Genomic DNA, 12,393 nt, shown 5'->3' on the forward strand with positions numbered 1-12,393 from the left:
TTCTGTTTTTCTCTCACTGTGTACCTGGACAGCTTGTTCCTTGCTTGTTTTTGTTAACCATCCCCTGAGATTCCAACGAGAAGTAAGTGAAAAACAAGAGCTGGTATAGCTGGGTACATCCATCTACTTAGAGCCCAACAAAGTTCCCCTGAGTGCCAAGGCGCTGGACACTTGGGTACCATCTTGTTTCCATATTTATTTTAGAAGTCTGTGAATTTGGCCACCATGATACATTTCAGAAGTGAGTAATACCCAGGACAGTTTGAAGAGATTCTGAGAACAGATTCCCAAGCTCCTACCATGGAAGGACAGAAATTCACCAAGACTGAGTCTTAAGAAATTTTGGGCCTTTTGCTCTCATCCTTTCTAGAAATATAGGCTAGGTCTTCATAAAAGTATGAAAAACTTTCAAGGCCATTCCTGAGAGCAGGGCAGGAATTGTAGAACAAGAACTGGATACCAATTGTCTTCACTTCCCTAGGTATCTATATGGTATCGATGCTTGTTTGTGGCTGTGTCGGCTTGCTTCTCCCCCCGCCCCCCCCCCCCCCCGCAAGCTTTCAGTTATGAAAAGACGAGGATCATTGTTCTGGCTTAGGATTTCTAAGGGAATATAGTAGCTCTCCTTTGCCCATAGAGAACGTATTCTAAGACTTAAATCCTGAGGCCCAACAAATAAGACCCAAGACCTAAAACCACAGATAGAACCAGACACTCTGTGTACTGTATTTTTTTCCCTAGATACACATACCTACAATAAAGTTCAGTTTACAAATTAGACATGACAAGAGATTAAACATTGTTAACAGTTTGTAAACTAATAACAAAGTAGAGCAATTACAACACTATAAGACAACAAAAGTTATTTGAAAATTCAGAAACTGTTCATTTCCAGAGTCTTCCACTTAATATTTTCAGATCGTGGATTATGATGGGTAACTGAAGTTGTGAAAAAAAAAAACAGTGACAGAAGAGAGGGGAATGGTGACTGGAAGCTCCTTTCAACCTTCTAAATGCTAATCAGAATTAGTGACAAACCACCTAAATGGACAGAAATGAACGTTTTTGTTGCTCTCCACACAATAGGCTCATCTAAGCAGGATAAAGTTGATCATTCAGTGCCAATCATAGGTTCTTCTTGAGAGCCATGCATTCTTGAGATTAATAAAAAATTAAGAATGAGCTAAGCACAGGTGCCTCATGCCTATAATCCTCGTTACTCAGGAAGCTGAGATCTGAAGATTGAGGTTCAAAGCCAGCCTTGGCACGAAAGTACTTGAGACTCTTATTTTCAATACCAGAAAAACTAGAAGTGGTATTGTGACTCAAAGTGGTAGAGGGCTAACCTTGAGCTGAAGAGCTCAGGGACAGCATTCAGGCCCAGAATTTGAGCCCCAGGACTGACCAAAAAATTTAAGAATTAATTATTAAACAGTTTGTAGTTTGGGAGACAGAATAGAATACCAATTTCCATGCAGAATAAAAGACAAAGGAAAGTAAGGAATTCTGGGGCTGGGTATTCAAGAAGATACAAGGGGATGGTGCTGCCCTTGTGGGTAGGGGAGCGCTACACAGACAAGCACACATCTCCTAGAGTGGGCAGAATCAGCATGTTCTCTATGTGGCATTGCTTCCTGGGGGAAGGAGTTTGGCCTCTCCAGGAAACAGGCTCTATAGGCAAGGAGGGTTGTTGTTGCTGCTGCTATTTTCAGTAAAAGTAATAATAACTGGACATATGATGACAAAGTTTTAGGCAAGAGAATTGGGGAGAGATATTTACTGAGTGACATTGAAGAATTGATGGATGAAGCAGCAACGTTGTATCTGAGAATATGCTGTATTACTTAGTAGCCATGTATGGGGATTAAAGCAGAGGAGATGGTTTTGTGGAGATGACAGGGGCCTCTTGAGTCTATCAGCCTCTGCTCCATGTGGAAGCAGGGCACTGGACTGTGCCCCAGGCTCATCAGTGAATCTCAAAGTGTTGCTTTTGTTATCTTCTTAAAAAATTGTTATCTTTAAGTAGTTGTACAAGGGAGTTGCCATTGAACAAAGCAGTTTAGTACACTTACACACACACACACACACACACACACACACACACGTTGTCCCTGACCTCTTTTGTTCAAGGCTAGCGCTCTACCAATTTAGGCCACAGCACCACTTTTGGTTTTCTGGTGGTTAACTGAAGATAAGAGTCTCACTGACTTTCCTGCCCAGGCTGGCTTTGAACTGCAATCCTCAGAGTGCAGCCTTCTGAGTAGTTAGGATTACAGATGTGAGCCACCCATGCCTGACTACAATATATCTTGATCAAAGCTTTTTTTTTTTTTTTTTTGGCAGTCCAAGGGCTTGGGACTTAGGGTCTGGGTGCTGCCCCTGGCTTCTTTTTGCTCAAGGCTACTCTACCTCTTGAACCACATGGCCACTTCTGTTTTTTGGTGCTGAGAAATTGAACTCAGGGCATCATGCATGCTAGGCAAGTACTCTACTGCTAAGCCACATTCCCATCCCAATCAAAGCTTTTATATATAGTATTTTTTATTTTTAAATTTAGATTTTATTGTAAAGGTGATGTACAGAGGGATTACAGCTATATAAGTAAGGTAATGAGTACATTTCTTGTCTAACAGTGTTACTTCCTCCCTCATTTTCTCCCACTTCCCACCATCCCCCTTCTTTTCCAAGTTTCCAACATACTGTCTAGTGAGTATCACTGTAGAATTCATTCACCTGTTGTCCCACCGTTTCTGTGATTCCCCTTCCCTTCCCCATATCAGAAAAACTTACATACAAGACAAAGGGTGCAGAAATAAAAAAAATCAGTGACAAATAGGGAATAAACCAAAGGAAATAAAAGAAAGAAAAAATAAATAAGTGAAAACAGTACAATTTAAAAAACCTCTTGTTCCTATTTCTTGGAGCTCATTTCAATAAGTATCTTGTTATATGGTCAGATGCACATAGCTATTGAGCCCTTGTGATCCTCTCCTAAGAATATCCTCCTTTGTTCTCACTGCGTGATGCTTAGAGTGCTGTTTAATTAATTATGTCCAGGTGTAATTATTTGCTTTACCATCCATTGGATTAACTTGTAGATTTATAGACATAATTTAGTCATTATAAATGAGGGAAACCATGCAGCCTATGTTTCTTTGGGTCTGGCTTATTTTGTTTAATATAATGTTTTCCAAGTCTTTCGATTTCTTTATGAATGGGGCCTCTAGTCATTTTCTAGATTGAATGTTCAGAGGCTGGGAATATGGCTTAGTGGTAGAGTGCTTGCCTCACAAACATGAAGCCCTGAGTTCGATTCCTCAGTACTACATAAACAGAAAAAGCTGGAAGTGGCACTGTGGCTCAAGTGGTAGAGTGCTAGCCTTGAGCAAAATGAAGCCAAGGACAGTGTTCCAGTGTTGAGTTCAAGCCCCAGGACTGGCAAGAAAAAAAAAAGTAGATGTTCAGTTCAATCTTTTCTATTCATCTGATACTTCCCAAACTGCCCATATGTAAGACTTACCCTTAGATAAAAGTTGAAAGAAGAAAATAAAATCCCTAAGTGGAGTTTAAAGATACCCCGAAAGCCTGGAATATAGCAGAAGATGGGAATAATTGCTGTCTGGCTTCTCTTGTGGTTTTGTCTCCAAACAGGGCCAAAGTCATGTTTTTCTAGGTCTGGCCTTGCAAAGTGAATTGTTTCCAGCAGGTGGCAGTCATGTTCTTCACGGCTTGCCACCCACCAACACCTACAGTTTGCTGAAAGTATGGACAAAACCACAAGAAAAGTGTTATGAAATTGAGGGGCTTCTGTTTGCTTAGCTTCCTTTGCTCCATGATGTCTGGTGTATTACAGTTAAGGCCCAATGTTTTGGAACGGAACGAAAACATGATGATCTGAAGATGGCTTCGACACTTCTAGGTAAAATTGAGCTATGAAATGTTCAGTGTGAGTGATATTTTATGGCCACAGGATAGAGGTTAGAGGATGAGGGAGTCAAGATAAGCTCTGGGGCCCATTTTCCTAATTAAGATGGTATGGTTCTATGGAGTAACACACAAAGTCTTGTCCAACACATCGAGTTAGTATTTCTTCAAACCCTGGCTTTCTATGAGAGTTATGTACATATTAGGGTTGCTTAAGTGGTAGTACTCCTCAAGGGGTAATATAAGAAGGACTCAATTCTAAGGGTTCCTTGTGGAATCAGTAGGTCTGCGGTAAATCCTCAGATGCAACCTCCATTTATTGCAAGCTCTCAGGGGAGGCTGCTGGTGATGTTCAGACCACACTGAGATTTGCAAGGTCCAGGGAGAGTGTAATACAGCAGGTGTGAGGCAAGAAGTAGGTGTCTTTAATTGTAAAAATGTCTTCCAGCCATTCTCCCATGAAGTAGAGCTGAGACTCACAGCTCATTGTTGACTGGCGCGGAGGAACTTCATAAGAGGATTTTTACAAGTGAATTCTTCCTGCAGTTTGTAGAACATGGGCATTTCTGAGTTTCATTGCTTTCTCTAGTATTCTCTCCTTTCTTGTAGTTCCAAGGTGATATCTCTTCTACCCAGTGTGTTTCTTCAGGTCTAAGTCCTGGATTTCTTTTTATCCTACCTTATTCCTGGCATCACATTTTTATGTTCCAGATCCTCAGCTTTCATTGTCTTTCAATTGTAAATTTGTTTTTTTAAATTCTCTTGTGTTTTAATATCTATTTAGGTTTATTATTTATTTTTAATCAAGAAAGGACAAGATTGTGTGGCAGGCAATGTTTTTCTTAGCTGCTGTGAAAACAAGTGTGTGTGTGTGTGTGTGTGTGTGTGTGTGTGTGGTGTTGCAGTGTCCATGGGAAGATGACCACTAGAGGTTCTTAGCTGTCATCTTGCATACATTTCTGCCTGGGTTGTTCCATCTGACTCTCAGGCCTGAGTAGTCGCTACTCTATTAGATGCAGTGTGTTAAGGGAGATGAAAGACATATATGGTCTTTCTACCTTCACACCAGCTGTACTGCCTAGATGCTCAAATTTTTTTTTTGGCCAGTCCTGGGCCTTGGACTCAGGGCCTGAGCACTGTCCCTGGCTTCTTCCCGCTCAAGGCTAGCACTCTGCCACTTGAGCCACAGCGCCGCTTCTGGACATTTTCTGTATATGTGGTGCTGGGGAATCGAACCCAGGGCCTCGTGTATCCGAGGCAGGCACTCTTGCCACTAGGCTATATCCCCAGCCCCTCAAAACATTTTAAATTGTTCCTCTTCCTCTACCTCCACCTCAACTGAAAAGATTCCCCCTTTTCTATAGCTCTTGAATCTACTTAGGTCTCTCCATTTTTACCTCCAATTCCAAGCTCTAGCTACCATCACCTGTATGGTATCACAGGCTTTCCCACCCATGTCTCCCCCATCTTCTTCCATTCTTCACCCTGTTGCCATAGTGATATTTTAAAAAAACAAAACCTCATCCTCCTATGCACACCATTTAAATCCCTCAAAAGCTCCCTTTTCTCCTTAGAACAAAGTAACAGGAGAGAGGAGATAAACAGATCCAGGGTGGGAGATGTCGTTGGGTGTGTGTGGGAGCGAATGGGTAGGGAAGACTGAGAACAGATCTGATGTCAAAACCGCCACGGGATTCTAGTTGTCAATTAACTTACTTGGGTCTCCCAGGGATACTGGCTCCAAAGACTGTGTACTTAATTCTTCTTTTGGAACAAATCCTGGAAAGAGCAGTAAAACGTTTGGTGACTTGTAAGCACAGGAAGCATCTGGCCTTTACCCCAGGGAAGAGGACAGAGAGCTTCACGCCCAGCTCAGGGACCTGGCTCGGAGCTCAGGCGAATCCACACCACCCTCATCCACGGGGAGAAACGTAAGAATGCATTAATTCATCCGAACAGCCTACTAAGCACCGGGCCCCGAGAGGGTGTTTAGGACCATTTGAAATCAGATTTGAGTGCTGTTTCTCATTTGAACGTATTTGAACTAAGCCTGAGTTTCCTCGGCTGAAAACATGAAGAACTTTGCCCATGTACATTGGCCCTGTGTAGAATTCTGATCATCCTGACATCGGGAAATGGTATCTAGCTGGTACAAGCCATCCACATGAGGCCATGGATGGAGGAGTAAAGCCACTCGGAGGATAATCTAATGAGGGCTTGAGGAAGACCAGGGGGAGAAGAGCTAAGAGAAGTGACTAGAGACTAGGCGCTAGGTGACTCACGCCTGTAACCCTAGCTACTTAAGAGGCTGAGATCTGAAGTTTGATATTTGAAGCCACCTCAGGCAGAAAAGTATGTAGACTCATGATCTCCAATTAACCAGCAAAACGCCAGAAATGGAGGTGTGGCTCAAGTGGTAGAGTGCTAGTTGGAATGACAAAAAAGCCCAGCAAGAGCACCTTGGCCCTGAGTTCAAGCACATATACAAAGACAAAATAAAAAGTGACTCAAGTAAAACATTCATGCTGGGAGAGTTGGTGTGTGAGGTGTATTTTAGTATGGCAAAGATGGGGGCTTTAATTTAGAACTATTGGCCTGTGAGCTACTTAAAGAATGAATGCAACAAATGGGATTTAAAAAAAAATGTGTGTGTACTGGTGCCAGGACTTGAACTCAAGGCCTGGAGATGGTCCTTTGGCTTTTTCTCACAAGGGTGGTACTCTACCACTTGAACCACTTGGCTAATTGGAGACAAGAGTCTCGAGGACTTTCTTGCCCAGGCTGGCTTTGAACTGTGATCATCAGACCTCAGCCACCTGAACACCTAGGATTTATAGGCATGGGCCATCAGCACCTAATAAACGAGAACTTTTGGAAACTCTGTAAGACCAATCCATGGGTTTCTCAAGCAGAACCAAAGTGTCGCACTGACCATGGGTGCTTTAGGGTGCAGGTAAGTTCCTGGACTGTCCCATTATGGGTGGTGGAGAAAGGTGCGGATGTCTGTTCTCCTTAGCTGCAGTCAGCTTTTTCCTGCCTTGTTATTTTTTCCAGTTTGCAAAGCACATGATTTCATCTCCCCACTAAAGGTCAGCTAGCTTGCCCCACTTCCTCACATCATTTAAAAAATTGTTTTGGGTCTTTAGCAGCATTTCTCAATCAGAAGTCTCTCAGGAAAACACCCCAAAGCTCCAGTTGAACGGGGGAGAGGAAACAAAGTGTAGGGGTCACGTCCTCCTGTCCTGCATGTTTTCCCCACTTACAAAATCTTTCTTGGTACCAAGGGCTGGAAGGCTCTGTTGTTGGAGTTTCAAACATTCAGTTTAGTAAACAGAGAACAGCAGGGGGGTGGTGTACAGAGATGCAGGAATACCATTTTTGAACAGAAGGAAGGGGAAAAAGCATGCGCTTGTACTGAAGCCAGAGTGAGGGTCTAAACCTACGGATAGGGCTGAGCTCTAGCTTCCTCCACACTTTCTTCCTCCCTTTTGTTAATTCAGTGCTGCCCCTAAGGAAGCTTCAAGGTGCCTTCTGCAGGGTGGAGAGGTCTCAGTAGGAAGCCCTGAGAAAGGCTGCTCTGTATCCAGATTGTTCTGACCCTCTTAATTCTGCAGCCTGGCTTGTCTTCCTGCCCTTGCCACTGAGAAGCTAGGCTGTGGAATTTCTGCATTGAAAAGGACGGACCCAGGCTGCCACAAATCCAATTCTTCTGATTTTCAAAATGAAAAAGAAACAAACGGGTTACTTAAATGCAAAGAAGAAAAAGCTTCCTAGAGAGTGATGCTCCCTGGGGTGATGTTTCCTGATTGTGGCAGAAGTTCAGGAAAGGAGCAGGGGACTAAGATTTTAGATGACACACATGTAATCTGTGTGGCTTCTCATCTAAAGCTCTTCAAGTCGGATGGATAGGCATCTTTGCCTGCTTCTTTCTTAAGTATCAAGAATTATGCAGGGCTGGGGATATGGCCTAGTGGCAAGAGTGCTTGCCCTGGCTTCGATTCCTCAGCATCACATATATAGAAAAGGCCAGAGGTGGCGCTGTGGCTCAAGTGGCAGAGTGCTAGCCTTGAGCAAAAAGAAGCCAGGGACAGTGCTCAGGCCCTGAGTCCAAGGCCCAGGACTGGCCAAAAAAAAAAAAAAAAAAAAAAGAATTATGCAATAATACATATGCTAAAATTCTTAAGAGGCTCATATTGTATAAAATATCTCTGTCCTTTTTCTTCAACTTCCTTGCCAAGTGAATGGCTGGTTGGTGCTTGAAAAACTCCAGAGACACAGGATTTATGATCTATCCAACCAGAGTAGCATGTATGCTCATTTTTTTTTAAATTTTATTTCTTTTTTGCCAGTCCTGGGCCTTGGACTCAGGGCCTGAGCACTGTCCCTGGCTTCTTTTTGCTCAAGGCTAGCACTCTGCCACTTGAGCCACAGCGCCACCTCTGGCCTTTTCTATATATGTGGTACTGAGGAATGGAAGCCAGGGCTTTATGTATACGAGGCAAGCACTCTTGCCACTAGGCCATATCCCCAGCCCTTTTTTTTTGATTATTGAAACTATGAGAAAATTTTCTTGTAGGGATATAAACTATTTGGATCTAAATTTTCCTCCATTCATCTCTCTACCCACATACCCATTTATTCTTATTAATAACTCAATATTTCATAGTACCATTTTAGGCATATTTGTCCCTGCTTTATGTTTGAGTCATCTTCACTGGCATTGTTCAGGACAAATCTAACCTTTAGATTTATTCATTATTTTTCCAAGGTCCTGCTTCATACACTGCAGCTTAAGCAAATAAAGCAATGTGACACCTGGACAGGGTTCTGGGGAGGGAGCCCCTGGCCCAATAACCCCTGATCTTTTTTGGGGGAATTGACACTGAGAGGGACTCAAAAGCAGCACACACATGTCAGAAAGTCTCATAACTTATACACACAAAGGACCTTTTTTCTTTCTCTGACTCCTTTTCTTCCCTTTCAGAAGGCTGAGAGCAGGGTCCACTATTTCATTTCCTACAGGCTGTTTGCTTTGCTGCCAGATGAAATCATTAGCATACTCAAGCGATATTTTTTCCTGCATGTAATTAAGTCACTGGACACTTTGAAAAGGCAATTCAGGCTCCCCCACATTCTGGCTCAATGGCAACACTGATTTTTACTTGACTCAGCTTTTGTTGAGGTGTGTGACCTTGAACAAGTCATGTACTCTCAGAGCACTTTGACTTCCTAATAAATAACATTAGTAGATCGAGTTTGGTGGGCTCCACATTCAAAATAGTTATATTTTTGAATCATTTAACATACTGCTTGTCTAGCCTTACTACTCTACTGCCACCTACTGGAGAAAGTAAGCACTTGGTTCTTTTCCTAGGGAAAAAAAAAGATGCAGTTCTTGTCCCCCAAACCCCTTCCCTACCACCCTCTTCCCAACAGAGGCCACCAAGTGCCCTTGACTGCCGTGTAGGTCATTGTCTGTCAGTCTCCTATAAACAGTCTGCTGACATCAGAGATTCCCAACCCTGTCTTATTAATGTTGCTTTTATGTGGGACATGTTTGAATCAATTCGTATCTACCGAAAAGCCAAGGGCTTGAAAATATTTGGACATCTAGGACTTTGTGTCTTGGTCATCATGAGCAGTAAAGATGTTTGTGTTCTAGAGTCAGAGAGGAATCTGGAGGTATGGGGGGAAGGGGGGAGTCAAAGCTGGACCCTGGGGCCACCATGCCAGGGCAGGGAGCGCCAGGCTAGAGGGCTCTGATCTCCACCTTCTCCCAGCTCCCCTGCAGCGAGCTCCTGTGTAAAGCAGAAGTATACGTGAATCCATTCACGGAAAAAAGCATAGCCTTCCTGAAAAAGCAAGGAATGATGTTTGTGGCATTCTTTGCCTGGCTATGTCACAAATGAGTCAGCTAGTTTGAAGAGAACATGGGCTTGGAGTTACTTCCTTGTAGGAGCAGTTAATATGCATCTAGGGTTTGCTCAGTGTCAGGTGTCAGTGCCTGGAAACCTTAGGTCACAATAACTCCGAGTCAGGACCAGCATGACCCCATTTTATAGCTAAGAAAACCGACACACTGGGAGTGGCAGAGCTGAGCTTTGTGGCTAGATGGGCAGACTCCAGAGCCTGTCCTGTGTGTTGTAGGTAAGGTGTCATTGTCACTTTAGCAGCTCAGGGCACGCAGGCCATGGAAGAGCAAGGCCAGACACAGATTCCTGTAACTCTTGCCCATGTAACCTAGGACCATGGCTGCCTTCGAGACCTCAGCGACTGATCCTTCCACTGCTTTCAGACCCTTCTGAAAGGCACAGGGCCCAAGCGGAAGCTGGGACACATGACCCTCAGGGCCTTACATTTCAGTTTTATGGGAAAAGAGCCCAGGTAGCCCTCAGTTCCGAGGTTGCCTTGGGGAGCAGTTGCGAGGAGGAAGTGACATTTTGCAAGTGTAGCGGGCCTCAGGCGCTGAGGGACTCAGCCAGCCTTCCTCTCTTCTCCTGGCTCCCTGTCCCTAGGGTGGTACACTTTCCTTTAAAGCACTTCCTTTGGTGCTACAAACCAGAGAAGCACTGAGAACAGAGCCCTGCAGCTGTGCCCAAGGCATCGCCACCCTAGCAGCCCCTGGCTGGGTGGGAGCCTTCACACCAGCAATGTAGCACCAGCCCTAGGTTTCTATTGGAGTTACCCTCCACATCTCAGTGTGGGATGTTTATTTGGGACCTGGAAGTCTTTTCTCATGGAAACAACATTAATCCCAGGCTTGAGTTTCCAGGTCTGTGAAACGTATGTGACTCAGACACTGCCGGTGGTATTGTGTGTGGGATTTCGGCTGTCCATCAACTCATACACATAGATGGGGTTGGAGTGGCCTGCTTTCTACATAGCAGCAGTACAGGGGATAGATCCCAGGGATGATGAGCCAATGGTGAGGCCGAGCTTTTCTCAGCTAGGATCATGATGTTCTTGGGGTGCTGTTCCATGAACATGATTGGAAGCATAGCTAGACTGTGTACTGCCAAGCTAGGTAAGGGCTTGGAGGGAGAGGAACAATTCCTTCTGGGAAAAAAAGTAACACAAATGTAGGCATAGAACTGAGATTCACAGACTGAAAAAGTTCTCAAATTTGACAGCCCCTTAGAGTCCCAGCCTACTTTATGTTCTTAAAATTATTATATTTATTATTAAAATTATATCTATGCTATTAAAATTATTGAAGAGCTTCTGGGCAGTGCTATATTTGGTTGTTATTTAGAATGGAAAAGTATGGGGTTGGATACGGTGGCACACACCTGTCACTCTTGTACTTGGGATGTGGAGGCATAGGGATTTCAAATTTGAGGCCAGTTTAGGCTACATAGAAAGTTCCAGAAAATCCTGAACTATGTAGTAAAACCCTAGCTTAAAAATCCACTAAACCAGGTCTGCATTAAACCAGTAGAAACCAGGTCTGCAAAACAACAAACTTCTTTTCAAATGGTGTTTGCACATGTTTCGGTCAGTGACCTTACATTATGTATCTAAAACCAAACAACTACTAAACATAAAAAGGTCTAGACTAGACCTATCAGTGGATCACAGTAGCTCAACAGCTACGTACACATGATCATATAAGATGAGGATAAGCAAAAATAACTCCAAGAGAAGGACACAGGAGAATTCTATTGTTGACGTTACATTTAAAGTTCTAGGTGAATTTCCTTTGACGTATGCTATGTGGCTACTACATATGATTTTGGTACACTGGGTATTGTATATATCCCTACCTGATCTAGGGAAGGGAAAGAAAAACAAGGGTGTAAGTAAGATATCACAAGAAATGTACTCACTGCCTTATTATGTAACTGTACCCCTTTTGCACAACACCTTGTCAACAAAATTTAATTAATAAAAAATCCATTAAGCAAACAAACAAGAATAGAATTTAAATGGGGAAAGCTGTGGGAGAATGATGGAAGGAGTGACATTGGTCAAGATGCACTGTACTCATAATATGACCTGTGGAATTGAAACCCCTTTGTACAACTACTTGAAAAAAAGAGCCAGGTGTTGCTAGTTCACGCCTGTAGTCATAGCTACTCAGGAGGCTGAGATCTGAGGATCATGATTTGAAGCCAGCCCTGACTGGAAAGTCCAATTAACCACTGAAAAAGTCTGAAATGGAGCTGTGGCTCAAGTGATGGAGTATTAACCTTGAGCACAAAAAGCTCAGGGAGAGCACCCAGACCTGAGTTCAAGCCCCAGGACTGGCATATATATATATGTATATATATGTATATATATACATATATATATATGCACTCAAAAAATTTAAAAAAGAATAGACTTTAAGCATTTTCTCAGTAGAAATAATACTAACTAGCACTTTACTTAAATGCTCATTCATTTAAAATAATATACCAATTATGTTTTAACACACGCCTTTATTTTTAGTAAAAAAAAAAAAAGATTACTTTCCCCAACAGAAGCGTT

The 12,393-nt window shown here is 43.0% G+C and overlaps 1 protein-coding gene across 1 annotated transcript in view; it reads right to left on the reverse strand.

Moving 5' to 3' along the window:
- Positions 1 to 12,393, reverse strand: part of Vit (vitrin) — a 98,940-nt gene that overhangs the window by 24,063 nt on the left and 62,484 nt on the right. The window contains exon 8 of the mRNA XM_048353594.1: positions 5,641 to 5,703. Coding sequence (XP_048209551.1) covers positions 5,641 to 5,703 — 63 coding nt within the window. The remainder of the gene's footprint in view (positions 1 to 5,640; positions 5,704 to 12,393) is intronic.

This window comes from Perognathus longimembris, chromosome 8 (assembly GCF_023159225.1).
Source record: "Perognathus longimembris pacificus isolate PPM17 chromosome 8, ASM2315922v1, whole genome shotgun sequence".
NCBI classification, from domain to species: Eukaryota; Metazoa; Chordata; class Mammalia; order Rodentia; family Heteromyidae; genus Perognathus; species Perognathus longimembris.